The sequence below is a fragment of the Danio rerio genome, chromosome 2 (genome assembly GCF_049306965.1).
Source record: "Danio rerio strain Tuebingen ecotype United States chromosome 2, GRCz12tu, whole genome shotgun sequence".
Classification (NCBI taxonomy): domain Eukaryota; kingdom Metazoa; phylum Chordata; class Actinopteri; order Cypriniformes; family Danionidae; genus Danio; species Danio rerio.
Window position 1 is genome coordinate 60,637,501 of NC_133177.1, and position 17,609 is coordinate 60,655,109.

The 17,609-nt window shown below is 41.0% G+C and overlaps 1 protein-coding gene across 1 annotated transcript; it reads left to right on the top strand.

Annotated features, from left to right (window-relative positions):
• Positions 1–6,787: 6,787 nt before the first annotated feature.
• Positions 6,788–17,202, top strand: ftr31 (finTRIM family, member 31). Its single transcript, XM_017352522.4, has 6 exons — positions 6,788–7,446; positions 8,266–8,361; positions 13,567–13,800; positions 13,886–14,045; positions 14,141–14,200; positions 15,492–17,202. The coding sequence occupies exons 1-6, from the start codon at positions 6,856–6,858 to the stop codon at positions 16,028–16,030; spliced, it is 1,680 nt and encodes a 559-aa protein (XP_017208011.2). The 5' UTR covers positions 6,788–6,855; the 3' UTR covers positions 16,031–17,202.
• The last annotated feature ends 407 nt before the right edge of the window (positions 17,203–17,609 follow it).

Below are 17,609 nucleotides of genomic sequence, written 5' to 3' on the forward strand. Positions count from 1 at the left end.
TTGTTTATGTAAAGCACTTTGAATTGCCACTGTGTATGAAATGTGCTATATTAATAGTGCAGTATCTGTACTTTTACTCTACGACTTTCCTTTGACCTGGAGTCACTACTTTATTATTTCTTGTCAATGGAGATTAGAAAAGTCAGTCCTGTGATTCCTGTCCAATCATAGAAGGTAAATCACATCATAATGAACTCCCTCAAGACATGGGCGCTTTATAATCGCAGCTAACTGTTTGGAAGAATTAAAAGTGTCCAAGAAGATGTCCAAAATCTTTACAAGCATTGACTAGAGACTGTTTATATGCAGGTCACTGATGAGAAGATGGCGGATGTTTACTGTATGACCGAAATTGCCTTAAACACCCAACAGGCACAAGACATCACCATGACTTCAAATTGATGTTGTACCCTTACGTCATGGGGACATTGCAGTCTGCTTGGAAATGAAAATCAGGTTGACCTCAGAACTTCAGGCCAACGTCAATGTCCAACGTTCAACCTAAAATTAACCAAATATCAACGTCTAATGATGTTACAGCTTGACGTTGTGTGGAAGTTACCAATATGGCCTCTATCAGATGTTGGATTTTGGTTGTCACACCTGATGAATAAATGTCAGTATTTGACATCAATAAGATGTTGGTTTAAGATGTTGGCTCGATGTTGGATTTTGGTCACTTTGTAACACAAACTAAAATCAACCAAATATCAACGTCATTTAACATCATTATTGGGCACCAAAATAACGTCATCCTTAGACACTGCCTAGACATTGACTTTTGGTCACCTGACATCACAATAACTCGATGCACTATAGAATGTTACGTTTACACACACATCCACGAATGACATGTAAATGCATCCGCTTTTTTACAGTGTAATACTCACTACTCTTGAATACTTTTGAAAGGGCTACTTTTTACTCATAGTTTAAGTAATATTTACAACAGATACCTTTACTCTACTTGCATGACATTTTTAGGCAAGTAATGGAACTTGGGTGTGATTTTTCAGTACTCTTTTCACCACTGACCGTGACCCTCATACCATGACAGTTTGGGACAAATCCATTACATTTTAACTTAAATACATTACACCCCTAATAAATTCATGCTTCAAGATTTAAATAATTTGTTAATTTGCTGTGGGTCCACTGTAGTATTTGAATATGTCACTGCCTTATTTAATGTTTGACAGGAATGAAAACTAAACAGTGAGGGACAGAAGTACATTGTGTTTAATGGATTGTTGTTCAACAACATTCAGATTGTTCAGCAGACCAAACATTAATAAACAAAACCACCACTGAACAGTTTTTAAAATTATTTTGTGATCTAAAACCTTCTTATCACTTTGTTATTTTCCATCACAGTATTCATCAGTATTGTATAACTTCTTTTATTCATCATAAATGTTAGAAATATTAAAAAGTGGCAGATTATACAGTATAAATGAAAACAATAACAAAGCTAGTACTGCTGCTGTAGCAGAGAGGACTGCCATATGTTGTCATGTTCAGTATTAAATAATAAACAAGTATAATAAATAGTTCACTTGGCATGTTTCTCAAATATCCACAATCATATTTATGGTGTTTTTATACATAACAAAAGTCAAAAACAGCACTTTTTAGCACCGCTGTGTGCGTCTCGCTGATTGAGAGGCTTTGACGGTCACACATGTGTGATTTATTTGTAATTGAGTTCTCTATTCTCCATTAAAAAGTCATGGTCAGTATTTAATAATAATCTGTTCATATAGATCAGGGTGTCACACTCTGCTCTGTTCTTCCCTGTTGAGTTTACCTTTAACCTCAGTTAAACTCACCTGATCCAGATAAACAAGTCTGAAAACCACAGCTATGTGTGTCGGTGCAGGAATGGAACTAAACCTGTACTGTAGCTCTGTGGTGCCTCAGAGCTGTTCTTGAGAATCCTCTCTTGTCTTTTCTGACATTATATCCTTTACAAACAGCCATACTCTGCTTACCTCTAATTCCTTACCCATACCACTGGAATATAAAATAATCAGTAATAAATTCATGAAAGGTGTACGTTTATATTGAACAGTTACAGTAAATGCATGTTTGGTTTTATTATTTTTAACGTTTTTATTTGTATGCTTTTAATATTTTATTTAATGGTTTTATTATTATTTTTCATGTTATGATTATGGGGAACTGCATTTTTTTAGTAAATGTAGATTTTGAATAAGGCTGTAACATAAAAATGTAAAACTGAAGTGACGTGAGTACAACCCAAATCAGAAGAATGTTGGCACAGTATGAAAAACAAATAAAATGACTCTCTATTGGCGACAGGCCAGGCTGCAGACAGGTCAGTCCAGTACCTGTATCCTCTTCCTCTGACTCTGTAATGTGTGCAGAATGTGGTTTTGCATTCTCTTCTTGAAATAAGCAGGGCGTCACTGGAAAAGAAGGCAGCATATTGTGCTCCGAAAATTTCTTTTCAGCATTAATGGAGCATCACAGAAGTGCAAGTTACCTTTGCCAAGGGCACTGACACAACCCCATACCATGACAGACCCTGGTTTTAGGACCTGTTGCTGGTAACAGTCTGGATTATCCTTTTCTTCTTTGGTGCAGAGCACACAATGTCCATTTCTCCCTAAAAATACCTGAAATACTGATTTATCTGAGCACAGTACATGTTTCCACTGTGTGGTGATCCATCCCAGATGCCCCAGAGTCCAGAGAAGTTAATGGCGCTTCTGGACACTGTTAACCTAGAGCTTCTTTTTGGCACAGTACAGTTTTCAATGGCAATTGGTGATGCAACTTTGCATTGTGGTATTTGACAAAGGTTTCCCAAAGTAGTCCTGAGCCCATGTGGTGATATGGCTTATAAATGAATGAGGACTCTTGATGCAGCGCTGCCTGACAGATCAGACATTGCGTTTTCCATACTGTCCCAACTTTTTTTCTGATTTAGGGTTGAATTTGTTTCCAGATGCACTGTAAACAGGGGACTGTGGTTTCTTAGACACTGTTGTATAGCCAATACGTTTAATCTGTTCTTAGTGACAGATAATGTTGTTTCTTCACTTTTAACCCTCTGGGGTCTGAGGGTGTTTTGGGGCTCTGAAGAAGTTTGGACATGCACTGACATTTGTGTTTTCAGTTTCTTAAACACATATTAATGGCTAAAGTGTGATAACACTGTAAACAGCACAAGTTGGGCTACAATAATATCTAAGCAGCATGTTTGTATGTGTTTGTGTTTTTGAGAAAGAAATGTTCATGTGTGGTTAGTGAAAAACTAAAATGTTGAAGTCACTGAAACAAGGCCGTGAAACACACAGAGAACATTTGTGCACCAGACTTTTGAGAACTGGATCTGGTAGTCTAGTGTTTTTGCTTCAAAATGATGTGAGAATCATCTTGTTCACTTGCTCACAGAAAACAATATTATGAATTAAATTTTCTAAGTCACTTTTTGAGTGAAATTGGTTTATGCAAGAAGCCTTGAACTATCATTACTATGCAGTGAGTCACACCTGAGAAGACAAAGAGCTGCATAATGAGCCATCAGACAGGTATGTGACTAAGAGGAAAGAGTTTCAAGAAGGAAAGTGTATATACTTTTTTGTTTGAAGTTTATTTCAAATATATTAATCACACAAAATAACTGGAGATACACTTGTGAGAGTCAGTACACTCTGTAAAACTCGGCAAACTTTATAAACTTACATATAGCAAATCTTCTGAAAACGTTATTTGTGAATGAGTTTCGTTGCAAAATTAGATATATCCATTTTGACAAATGTTGGTCATTTGACATTATTATTTAAGACATTATTCACAATTTTTATACATTAAACTATTACTTGAGCTCAGTGAAGTCCAGGAACACAATATTCTTCACATCCAGGATATTTTATTAAACTTTATGTCCATAAATTATTCATAAATAAGTCAAAAACACGCCAAAATGCAACATATTTATCTTAACATTGTCAAACATCTTAAATTGAAAACAAAAACAAAAAGTTGATGTATGACATTCTGTTAAACAGTAATGTGTAAAAGACCTTTATTGTGTTAACTTCATATTTAACGGTAGACTGGAATGAAAACTAAGTATGGAAAAGAAGTATGGTGTGATCAATTAATTGTTGTTTAGCAGACAAAACAAAAGGCAAAAACACCACAGAACGGTTTTCAAAATTGTGTGTTGTGAATATTGTGATTTAGGTTTTCAGTGTTTCATAGTGTTTTACAATTCTGTAATTTGTCATCATAATATTCATCTATATTTTAAGTCATTAATTGAATCTATAAGAAATATTAGAATGCAACTCTTTATACATACAGTACATAATATACATTAAAATATCTTTAATTTATTTTAAATTAAATGACCTAGGTCATCTGTACCTAGCCCAACAAGTTTGACCCTCAAATCTTGGTTTGTTTGACAAGTGTGAGCACATACCCTGCCTGAGCACAGCTTGTTTGTCACAGCCATGGCCTGGTTGGAAGAGGTGTCAGATTGTATCAATGCACAGGCTCCAGTCATCACCAGGCCAATACTATCCCTCTAATGAAGCATGGTGATGCAAAATTAGCTGTGGGGATGTTTTTAAGTGGAACAACTGAATGACAAGATCAAGGAAAATGTAAATCCAGAAAAGTACAGTAAAGACATGCTTGAGGAAAACATAAACTCTAAAGCAAAGTCTAAAGTGACAGTTCATCTTGTAACAAGGTGTAACGGAGGCCAGCTAGTGTGTGCTGTGCAGGTAAACCTCACTCCTCTGACCTCTAAACGTGCTCTAGTGACAGATGTTAAAGGCCATGGTCTTTAGCCTCCTTGGTAGAACACCTGACTCCCATGCGGAAGGTCACCGGTTTGAAACCAGCTCGGAGCGGGTTGGGTGGCGTAGAGCTGCCAGGGTTACAAAGGCAATGACCCTAAACACACAGCATAGGTAGCAAAGTAGTGTCTACAGGTCAACTCTGTGAATGTTCTTGAGAGGTCCAGCAGCCAGAACCCAAATCTGAACCCAACTGAACCTCTCTGCAGAGATCTGAAAATGGCTGAGCACCCACCTGATGAAGCTTGAGAGGTACTGCAAAGAAAAATGTAGGTGTGGAAAGATTGCAGCATTAAACTCCAAAAAATGTATGCAAAATGGTTTCAAAGGTACTTACTCAAAGGAACTGTTTGTAGATTTTGTGAGAAATACTGAATTTCATGCATTATTGATTAAGGCTGAAAAATAAAATGTGGAAAAGGACTGCTGTGAATACATTTCAGATGCACTGTATGTTTCCAGGAGAGACAGAAGGAATTGGACTGTCATGGCTCTGCCTTTTCGATCTTGTTTATATTTTGGTGGTGGAGTCTGGTAAGTGTGTCTGTGTCTATGTATTGATCATGTGGTCTAAGGTGTGCTCATGTTGCAGATGCTCTCGTCTCTTGTTGCAGGCATGTGATCTCGGGTGGTTTTTGATCACTTACTCTCGCCATTGTGTTCTGTTTGTCTGTGGCATGCTGTTGGATCTTGGTCAAGTTGGTTTCAGTTTTAGTTTGGTGCCGGGGCATCCACATATGTGAGCATGTGGATGGTGTCCTTTCCCTTATCATGTGCTAGTGTCTTGTGTTCTGTCTTGTCTTGGTGGTGAATGAAGCATGTGGCTCATGTTTACTCGCATCTGCATGCATTTGTGTTTTGTTTTATGTGAACACAATAAATGAGTGTTTCGCCAAGTGTAACGCAGGCCAGCTAGTAAGTGCTGTGCAGTAAACCTCACTTCTCTGACCACTAAAGGTGCTCCAGTGACAAACGCTAAAGGCCATGGTCTTTAGCCCCCTTGTTAGAGTAACCGACTCCCATGCGGAAGGTCGCCAGTTCGATCCCAGCTCGGAGTGGGTTGGGTGCTGAATGACCAGCGGGGTTACATTGGTGCCATGACCCAGATGGGAGCTTGTGTAACGGAGGCCAGCTCTTTAGTGCTGTGCAGTAAACCTCACATCTTGGTTTTTGTTTTTGCACATGGTTTTTGTTTTTGTCTCTTTGTGTCACATGCCCTCCTTTCTAATCCCACCAATCTTTTTATCCTATTTATTAATTCATTTTATTTTTGGCTTAGTCTCTTTATTAATTCAGGGCAAAGCGAAATGGACCGCCAACTTATCCAGCACATTTTACGCAGCGAATGCCCTTCCAGCCACAACCTATCTCTGGGAAACATCCACACACACACTATGGACAATTATACACTATGGACAATTTAGCTTGCCCAAATCACCTATAGCACATATCTTTGGACTGTGGGGGGAATCGGAGCACCCAGAGGAAACCCACGCAAACCCACGAGAACATGCAAACTCCACACAGAAACACCAACTGACCCAGCCAAGGCTCGAACCAGCGACCTTCTTGCGGTAAGACAACAGCACTACCTACTGCGCAGTCTTCGTGTTTGCAGTCTTTGCCAGTTTGTTATGTTGTTTGACTAATGGTCCAGACTTGCCTTGCTTTGTTCAAACCCACCCTGCCAGCTGGCAGTCCAGTCTAGTTTTATTATTTTGTTAATCTGTTTTCCCCTCTGGGTAATTTTTGTTTGTTTTTGTATCACTTGTCAATAAATAGTCACCTTTTGTCCTTCCCTCACCACCCAACACTAGTGGAGTTGACAGAGTTTGTGGAGTATCATAAGGTGAATTTGAGCAGAAGAATGGCAGCTGAAGAGGCGTTTCAGACTCAAGTGCCATTTCAGAGCCCCACCCCTTTAAAAGTAGGAAATCTTGAGAGAATCCGAAAGCAACAATCAGTCATCAGTGCGTTGTGTCCATGTTTAACTCTGTCTGTGTGTGTGAGCAGTAAAATGGCAGAATCCAGTGTTTCTGTGGCTCATCGTGAGTTCAGCTGTGCGGTGTGTCTGGATCTCCTGAAGGATCCAGTCTCCACTGCCTGTGGACACAATTACTGTATGAGCTGCATCACAAACTGCTGGAATCAGGAGGATCAGAAGAGAGTCTACAGCTGCCCTCAGTGCAGACAGACCTTCAGCCCCAGACCCGCTTTAGCTAAAAACACCATGCTGGCTGAGATGGTGGAGAAACTGCGGAAGAGCAAGCTACAAGCTGCTGGTCCTGCTCAGAGTCCCGCTGCATCTGGAGATGTGGAGTGTGACGTCTGTTCTGGAGCCAAAAACAGAGCCGTCAAGTCCTGTCTGGTGTGTCTGAACTCTTACTGTCACACTCATTTCCAGCTCCATCAACAACTGAATCCAGGAAATCAACACAAAGTGACTGAAGCCACTCACAGATTGAAGAAATTGATCTGTCCTCAACATGAGAAACCCCTGGAGATCTTCTGCCGCACTGATCACTGCTGTATATGTTATCTGTGTACAATGGATCAACACAAAAACCACAACACTGTTTCAGCTGTAGCAGAGAGGACTGAACAACAGGTAAGAACCTACTAAAGTCCAGTAATTAATAATCAATGTCCCTTTAAATATATCTGTGCATTAAACTCTTTTCTTCAATAAACTCAGTTTCTAAAGGGCCACTGCGTTGTGTTTAGTTTCAATTTAATGCACCTGATCCAGATAAGCAAGTCTGAAAACCACAGGTATGTGGATGGAACTAAACCGGTTGGACTGTGACTGATGCAGGCAATCAAAGCATTGGTAGTATAGTGCTGAGCATAGCTGCCTTCCAACAGCTGACCTGAGTTTGTATCCTGGTCAAACCAATGCCATTGGGTGCAGCCATGACTTAATGGTTAAACAGTTAGACTTGTGATTTAAAGGTCACAGGTTCAGGTCCCAGCACTGACAGGGATTGTTGCCCTCAATTTCACAAGGCTGAGTGGGTCCCTTGAGCGAGGATCCGATCCCTCAACTACTGACTCAGATAATCAGTAACTCTTATTTCAATAACTTCTGGCGAGCCATGTCCACTATTCACACCAGCCAACCAATCCAGATCTATAATGCACTTCTTTAAATCTGAATGGCATACAGACAGAGTTTGCTTTCTATCATTCATTCTCCCAAGATACAAAAGCTGCAAGAGATCTTCAGCGCCACCTACTGCCATGAAGCACCATTAAATGATAGTAACTGAGTCTCCTTACACTCTAACAATATTTGTGATATCTAGTGGCATTTTGCAATATAAAAACACGATCTTTCCAGCATGACTGGAACACTATAGATTACATTCTAGAGTTGTGGCTCATGTTATATGAGATGTATATTGAGTGTAAAGTGTGAATCCTGCAGAGACGCCTAAAGAACATCCAGAGCAGTTTCCAGCAGAGACTCCAGGAGAGACAGAAGGAGCTGGAGGAGCTGAGAGAGGCTGTGGAGTCTCACAAGGTGAGTTTGAGCAGAAGTCAAGTCCAGAACTTTATTTCCCATATGTACCTGCCTATAAGTAAAGAGGAATTATTTGTGCAAAGTCAAAAAGAGCAGCTTGTAAAACAATACACATAAGATATAAAACTTACATATACATTTACAAAAGATTAAAATACACACGTACATGTCTATATTGCACTTGAGTTCTTTTCAATTAACATGAAGTCAGTTTGATTCTTCCTATGAAATGTTTGCCATCAGTCTAACTGTGGCAGGAAAAAACTAATAAATGCAACTCTGGTGTGTAATGAAATTGTCTGCTCTCTTTCTTCTCAGAATGTTTGTGCCTGAGTAACATGTGAGCAGGGTACTGAGTGTCTCTAGTGATGTTTAGGGCCTGTTATTTTTGCAACATGTTTTGTACAGAAAGTTCATGGAAGGAAGATCAGCCCTAATGATCCTCTCTGCAGTCTCGACAGACTTCTGCAGAGCCTTCCTCTCTGCCTGATTGGTGTCACATTACCAAACCATAATGCCAGTAGTGAGGATGCTCTCCACTAGTCCCCTGTATGCTAGTGTGAGTGGATGAAAACTCAGCCTGGTATTCTTGAGCAGTCTAATAAAGTAAAGCCTTTCCTGGGCTTCTTCACCAGGGCAGTGGTGTGGTGAACTCAGGTTGGATGTCAACTCCTAACCAAGTAACCTGTCTCCTCTCTCCACCTCTGTCTCTTTGATGAGGAAGGACTCCAAAGGGAGGGCTTTCTTCCTAAAGACTGTGACAACCTCCTTGTTTTTATCTATGTTAAGGATAAGATTGTTGTCCTCTCCACAGACAATGGTATCTTTCAGTACATTCCTATGGCCCTTCTTGTTCCTATGTCTGATGAGACCCAGGATCGTGGTGCATCAACGTACTTGATGACGGACGATGGTGTCATCTCAGGTGGAAACACAGTCATTTGTATAGAAGGGAAAGGGTTTGGGGCTGAGACAGCAGCCCTGTGGTGAGCCTGTACTGACTGTAAGCACTGAGTTTTCCTCCGATCCTTACCACCTGTGGTTTATTCAATGGGAAGTCCAGAATCTAATAACAAGTGGTGGTCGAGATGCCAAGATCATGTAATTTTACAGTTAGCTTTTGTGGGCGTATGGTATTAAATGCAGAGCTATAGCCCAGGAAAAGCAGTATGCTCTGCTGCCATCCAGGTGTTGTAGGGTATGGTGGAGAGCCAGGGGAACAGCATCATCCACTTATGTATCGGCACATTAGGCAAACTGTAGCAGGTCAACAGTGTTGATGTATGTAAGGATGAATTTCTGCAGACGCTTCATGGCAACTGCTGTAATTGCCATCGGGGTGTAGTCATTGTATGCGGTTGCTTTTAATGCCTTGTAGAGTGGAATAATAATGCTGGTTTTAAAAATACGGGTGTCCAAGGTCTGTGTTACTGACTGACAAATAAGAGTGTACACACCTGCAAATTCTGCACAGGCTCTAAGGACTTTGATTGAAACCCCACTCTGATCTGTTGACTTGTGTGGACTCACCTGCTTCAGAGCCCTCTGGACCTGTGCATGTGTCACCTGCAGTGTGATGTCCTCAGGATCATGGGGGCTTTTTTGGGATATCTGTGTTTATTTGATCAAACCTGGCATAAAACCATTTAGGAATTTAGGAAGTGTAGTGACACTAACCATCACATCTGTACTCTTCCTGTAGTTTGTGACAGACCAGATTCCCTGCCACATGCTATGTGTTATTTGTCAGAGAGTGTTCTTCAAGTTGATAGATTGTATACCTTGTTTCATACAATCTCCCTGTAAGAACTTGGGTCAACTTACCGTATTTTACGCACTATAAAGCGCACCGGATTATAAGACGCAGTCTCAATTACGGGGTCTATTTCTGTACTTAACCCATACATAAGGCGCATTGAATTATAAGGCGCACGCTAAAATACACTGTCTGCAAGAAAAAGGTAATGGAAGCAAAACAGTTAACATAGTTTAGTTGAACTTTATTGTACTATTTAACAATACACTATTATTTTTATAATTTTTTTTGATCAGTCTTCTCCCACAAATCCATCAAAGTCCTCATCTTCTGTGTCTGAATTGAACAGCTGGGCAGTTTCGTCGTCAAACACGCCGGGTTCTCTCTCATCATCGTCGGAGTCAGTCTCATTGCCGGGTGGCTGTTCAGCAATGATGCCGGCTTTTGCAAAAACTCGGACAACAGTTAAAGCAGACACCTTAGCCCAGGCATCCACAATCCATTCACAAATGGTGGCGTAACTCGACCGGCATGCCTACCAGTCTTAGTAAAAGTGTGTTCGCCGTCTGTCATCCATTGCTCCCACGCAGCTCGCAACTTCACTTTAAACGGTCTGTTTACACCAATATCCAGCGGTTGGAGTTCTTTTCTTAGTCCTCCCGGAATGACAGCAAGCTTCAAATTCATTCAAGTTGGTCCTCTAACTGTGGCCACCTTGCTTTGTTCCCGCGGAAACTCTGTTTCGTCTTCTTAACTTGGCCCAGTTCATTTTCTTGTTTCCTCCACTTCCGAACCATAGATTCATTTATGTGGAATTGTTTCGCAGCTGCTCTATTCCCATTTGCAACCGCAGAACTAGTAGCTTGTAGTTTGAATTGTGCCTCGTAAGCATGTCTCTTCACTGGTGCCATTTTCAGGGCTCATTAGACAAACATGTGGTTTTGATTGACTTACTGATGTTGCATACGGAGTTTGCGTTTTACGTCTCTATGTCGGCGGGAAATGCTCCGACAGCCAATCAAGCGGAGCTCTTTCCGAAATCACACAACATTTTTACAAATTTTTGAACTCCGTGCACACATAAAGATCACCGGATTATTAGGCGCACGGCCGTTTTATGACAAAATTTAGTGAAGTTTATTCATAAACTAATTTCGAGAGGAGCACGTGATTATGATTGAACACGGCTGGTTCTGCATTAGCATGCAATATCCACCAATCAGGCCATTCCTAACCCACTATAAAGAGCCAGGGTTTTTTCACTACAGTCATCTTCGATTTGAAGAATCCCCCCTTCCACCCCTACCTTTTCACCTTTCCCTTCATAGGGCGGCACGGTGGCCCAGTGATTAGCACTGTCGCCTCACAGCAAGAACGTCACCGGTTCTAGTCCTTCAACAGGCCGGTGGTTGTTTCTGTGTGTAGTTTGCATGTTCTATCCGTGCTTGCGTGGGTTTTCCCCGAGTCCTCCGGTTTCCTCCCACATTCCAAACACATGCACAACAAGTAAATTGATAAATCTAAATTTGCAATTCAGGTAATCTCATAATGCAGCATATCTTTTAATAGCATTCAATTTTCAAGGCTCCCCTCTCTTCCTCCAAACGGGAGGGAGCCCAAGGCTCAAGAACCTTCGAGCTCAGGGCTCTCTCCCGGGACAGCATGCCAAACTTGCTTATAATCAATCATCAGCTAAGTGTGAACTCTTGAAAGGCTTTTAGGTGCACCTTATAGTGCGGAAAATACAGTACTTATTTTATGTATTAGAGTCATCCAATACTTTGACAAGCCACCCAAGGACGACCAAATACAGCAAAATCAAACAAAGTCTTTGGTATCCACTATTTGTTTATATCCACTTTGTGGCCTTTATGGACTTCTCAAGCTCAAATCTGGCCTGTTCATACTGCTCCACAGACCTGAAGGCCTCACATCTCTTCCTGGTTTTTATACAAACATTAGCATTAAACTAGTCCTGTTGGTTTGGATAGACCTGTATAGTTCTGGAGGAGACACAGATCATTGTACATCAGCTGATATAGGCCCAATCCCAATTCTATTTTTGTACCTCTTCCCCTTCCCCTTGGCCCTTACAACCGAGGGTTAAGGGGAAGGGCTTCAAAATTTACCCCTAAGAATTGGGACAGCACTACAGCACCTGCACACGTCATCATATGTCATCGCGAACTCCTGCTTCATATAAGATCAGACGATGGCGACTGCTGTAGTGATTCCAGTTGTGTTATTTTTTGGTATTTATCTTCAGGAAATCACTGAAGTCATATATTATGTTATCATAACGATCTAATGAGGCAATAAGATCGTAACTGTACTGTGCATTTACACAGTGGCCATATTCATCTATATAAACACACTAAAACAGCATTAACATTATAGCAGACACTGAACAACGTCATTCCCAGCCACTAGATATTTCTGACAGGGTATTCCAGTGTCATCGAGTGTCAGAATGTTGTGGGACTGCTGTACAGGAGTTGTTATTATGGATTGTAGATTACAAAATTCAGCGGTTTTTATATTAGCATTTTTTTAAGTATGACGGTAAAACATGGGTAACTTGGTTATGAATATATTAAAACGTGTTTGTTTGTGGTAAAAATTTGTAATAATGAGAAAGAATGCTAATTTGTGGATCTCCTGACTTCCGGGTGCAGTTGTGGCTGGTGTATTCTGGGAAATTTTCTTACCTCTTGATTTTCAGTGTGATTCTGAAAAATCTTCTTTCGAAGGGGTATTCACCTCCTCCCCTTTGCCCTACGCCTTCAAGCTAAAGAGAATTGGGACACCCCTACCCCTTGGCGTGAACGCGCAAAAAGAGGAAGGGGAAAGGCTAAGGGGTAGAATTGGGATTGGGCCAAAGTCATGTACAGTCTCTGCACTCATCAATGTGGTCTGTGGCATCTTTAAGAAGGTACATGTGTGTGATCTCTAGGCAGGTTTGCCAGTGCTCTGTCAGACCAGATGCTAATATTTCTGACTTTGACCCGCTCAGCCTCTAGCCTCCTCATGTAAATAGGTGTAAGCAGACAGAACCCTTAGTGAGGTTTTGGTGCAGCGGTGTATGCATATTTAAAGCTGCTGTAACAGTGCTCAAGTGTCCGGTTTCCTCTGGTGGGAAAGTTCACAATCTGATACAGTTTAAGCATACTAATACAGAGGTTACAGAGGTTTACATCTCCCACAATGATGAAGGCACTGGCTGGGCATCCTTGTCTCCTCCTTGGATTGAAGCTTTCTGCATGAGTGCTAAATTTAACTTAACCAACTTAGCATTGGAAGTGGATCTAAAACAGTACACTTCTGATCAATCGTAGATGTAACAAAGTCTCACATCATAGCTGAACAACAAAACAATCTGCCTTTCAGACATCTGCAGCGTCATACACCCAAAACAGTTTCAGACTCCAATGCTTCTGTGTGTGTGACAGCGCTCTGCACAGGCCGCAGTGGACCACACCGAGAGGATCTTCACTCAGCTCATCTGCTGGATTGAGAGAAGCCGCTCGGAGCTCACGCAGATGATCAGAGATGGAGAAAAGACTGCAGTGAGTGGAGCTGAAGAACGACTGGAGCGACTGGAGCAGGAGATCAATGATCTGAGGAGGAGAAACGCTGAGCTGGAGCAGCTTTCACACACAGAAGATCACATCCATTTCCTCCAGGTGACACACAGGACAGTGGAAGAGCATGTGGAGCAGAGATTGTGTTTGTGTGTCTTCAGCTGCTGTTTCTGTTGTGTCTGTGTAGAGTTTGCAGTCTCTCTCTGTCCCTCCTGGATCTACAGACTCATCCAGCTTTATTAGCAGCTCGCAGCTCTCTTTTAATAAAGTTACTGAATCTGTGTCTCGTCTGAGAGACAAACTGCAGCAGTTCTGCACTGAGGAGATGAAGACCATATCTAGCAGAGGTCAGATTTATATTTCCTGACATGTTTCAGATGATTTTAAATGTATTTGTATTGTTTAACAATGTTTACTGTAAATCATCTGTTTGTCTCCACAGTGAGCAGCATTAGCATCATTCCCGCTCCTGAACCACAGACCCGTGAGCAGTTCCTCCAGTGTAAGTGACTCTGATCATACTGAACATTAAAGATTATAGTTATATATTGTGTTGGATTCCTTCATATGAGGCAGAGAGTCTCTGATGGCTGTAATGTGTTTTATTCTGGAACCAGCAGAAACAGTGAAAACTAGAAGTAAACACACAAATCAGCACAAAGCAGATTGATAATGAACTCTGACACCTTTACAGTTCATGATCAGGCGTTTGTGTACAGTGAACAGTAGATGAGCTGTGTAAAGTCACAGATAAACAATAATTGGCTCAGTTAACAGTTTCAAAACAAAACTTACACACCTCACTCCGCTCACCAAGGGCTGCTACAGTAGCTTTAACACGTGTAGTAATGTTCACCTGGCTAAACAGCACACACACACACACACACACATGTAAACAGGAGACAGTAAAACACACACGCTTATAATGCTCATCATCACGATTGCAGGACTTGCATTAACCAGCATATGTCACTGGAATATATCACTGAGCTCCTGAGACGAGAGCGTTCTGATGAGTGAGATGTTGTGTGAGGTTTCGGGGTTTTGCTCAAAGCCATTAACCTGAATGAGCTGACTGAGAATGAAACACCTATAATGAGCTCTTGTGGCCGTTTCCATATATTCTTATCATATATCATCAATCAGACTGAACTGTGCTGAACTGCTCAAATCAACCCTGATCTACATTAAACACACTGAACTCTACAGAATCAGCAGCTCTAGATATAATCACACAGCTAGTTTATCTTACTGGGTTAGTTAAAGTCTCATTTATTCAACTCTGTGTAGAAACCTTCCTAAGACACCTTTAGATTTGTTTGCAGGAGGAAAATGACACCTGAAACTCTTCATCACTTGCTGTCTTCAGTCTCTAAACGTCTTTAAGTGTTGTGAAAAGGAACGGCAACATTACAGACTGATAAATGCTTTACTGATACAACTTTATTTAAATGTGTTGCAGGAACAGAAATTGGTGATTAATAATAAAAGTCATGAGGAACACATTAAATCAGGATTATTTTATCATCTGCAGTGAAATACAAGTCAAAGAACATTTAGAAATCTCCACCTTCCTGATTCGCCTTTTCTATACTGTCCCAGTGTGTTCTGGTTTGGGGTTGAACATGTACTGAAACATTCATAGTTCTTGTTTCTTAATCAGCAAAAGTGCAAATAATATTAGAGTAAAGACATTCTGATGAACTGAAACAGATCAATAATAATACAGTCATGATTTCATTATTGTCACTCAGAAATTCATTGATATTTTTCCTGATTTTTATCTTCATCAGATTCTCAACAGTTCACTTTGGATCCAAACACAGCGCATACATATCTGGTTCTGTCTGAAGGAAACACAGCGGTGGAAAATAAAGGTTCAGTCCAGCCGTATCCTGATCATCCAGACAGATTTGATTGTTGGCATCAGGTGTTGTGTAGAGAGAGTGTGTGTGGACGCTCTTACTGGGAGCTGGAGTGGAGCGGTGTTGATGTGTTAATATCAGTGTCATATAAGAGCATCAGCAGGAAGGGTTCGGGTAATGAGTGTCTGTTTGGACTCAATGATCAGTCCTGGAGTTTGTGCTGCTCTGCTGACAGTTTCTCATTCTATCATAATAATATAAAGACTGATCTCCCTAAACCCTCCGTCAGCTCCTCTAGAAGAGGAGTGTATGTGGATCACAGTGCAGGAACTCTGTCCTTCTACAGCGTCTCTGACACAACAATGAGCCTCATACACACACTCCACACCACATTCACACACACACTCTATCCTGGATTCTGTGTTTATTATTCTTCAAGACTGAAGCTCTGTGATCTGACAGTGTAGAGTTCAAGATGTCTGAATCAGTCATCACTGCATTCTAGTTTATAATGGCCTGTTTCCTGCTAGACAGTTGATAGGGGGTTCTGGATTGGTTGCTAGGCGGTTACTAAGGCATTGCTAGGTGCTTGCTAAGCACTTGCTAAGGTGTTCTAGGTCATTGCTAAGGTGATGCTAGGTGGTTGCTAGGGTGTTCTAATTGGTTGCTAAGGTTTTGCTAGGAGGTTGCTAAGGTGTTGCTCGGTGGTTGCTTAGGTGTACTGTGTGGTTGCTAAGTTGTTGCTAGGGTGTTCTGTGTGGTTACTAGGCAGTTGCTAAGGCATTACTAGGCAGTTGCTATGGTGTTCTTAGTTGTTGTTAGGTAGTTGCTAGGGTGTTGTGAGTGGTTGCTAGGCAGTTATTAAGCGGTTGCTAGGTTGTTCTAATTGGTTGCTAGGCAGTTGCTATGGTGTTGCTGGTGGTTGCTAAGGCATTCCTAGGTAGTTGCTAAGGTATTGCTAGACAATTGCTAAGGTGTTGGTAAGTGGTTGCTAAGGGGTTCTGGTTCGTTGCTAGGATGTTTTGTGTGATTGCTAGGCAGTGGGGTGTTGTAATTGGTTTGCTAGGCAGTTGCTATGATGTTGATTGGTGGTTGCTCAGTAGTTGCTAAGGTGTTGTTAGGAAATTGCTAATGTATTGATAGGTGGTTGCTAAGGTGTTCTGGTTTGTTGCTAGGATGTCAAGTGTGATTGCTAGGCAGTTGCTAAGGCAATACTAGGTGGTTGCTAAGGTGTTCTGGGTCGTTGCTAAGGTGTTGCTAGGATGTTCTGAGTGGTTACTAGGCATGTTGCTAGTATGTTTATAGTATGAATTAGCATGTTGCTAGTATAAATTAGCATGTTGCTGGTATGTTTATAGTGTGAATTAGCATGTTGCTAGTATGTTTATAGTATGAATTAGCATGTTGCTGGTATGAATTAGCATGTTGCTGGTTTGTTGATTCATTAAATGGTAATAATAAACGTTTACAAAGCGATTTAAGGCTTTCAAAAATCACGATCGCAATATATAAGTCCATGCCTATTATCCAATGGCCAGAAAGTGATTCATTTTTGTTAAAATTTTGCTATTTGTTATGCAGCAAGCCCAGAGATTGTTGTGTACACTATGACTTTATATAAAATTAACTTTAATGTGTGATAGGAATAAAAAGTGATCATAAACGAATAATTTCTCAACTCATGGCGGCTTGGACCCGGAAACAGTATTACATACGTCACAAACACGTCACCACATAACAAGCGGATAGAAATTAGTCTCAGAAGAAGAAGATGGAGGAATAATAAGTTTATGTCGTATAACAGTCTGTTGCTTCCTCAAGCCGCCATAAATCCGCCATAAACATCTCCAGCTCTCCTTCATAGACCTTTTACGCAAAAACCGGAAGTACGTCAACAACATGTAAACCCAGTTGCGGTATGAGTTTTTTGGCGGAGAAAAGGCAGCTAGAGTGTTTTCGGCGAGCCTGAGTTGTCTTCCGAAGTTAATTAAATAAGTAATTAAATACATGCAATTAAAATAGGGGACAGCGGGGCAGAACACAGGG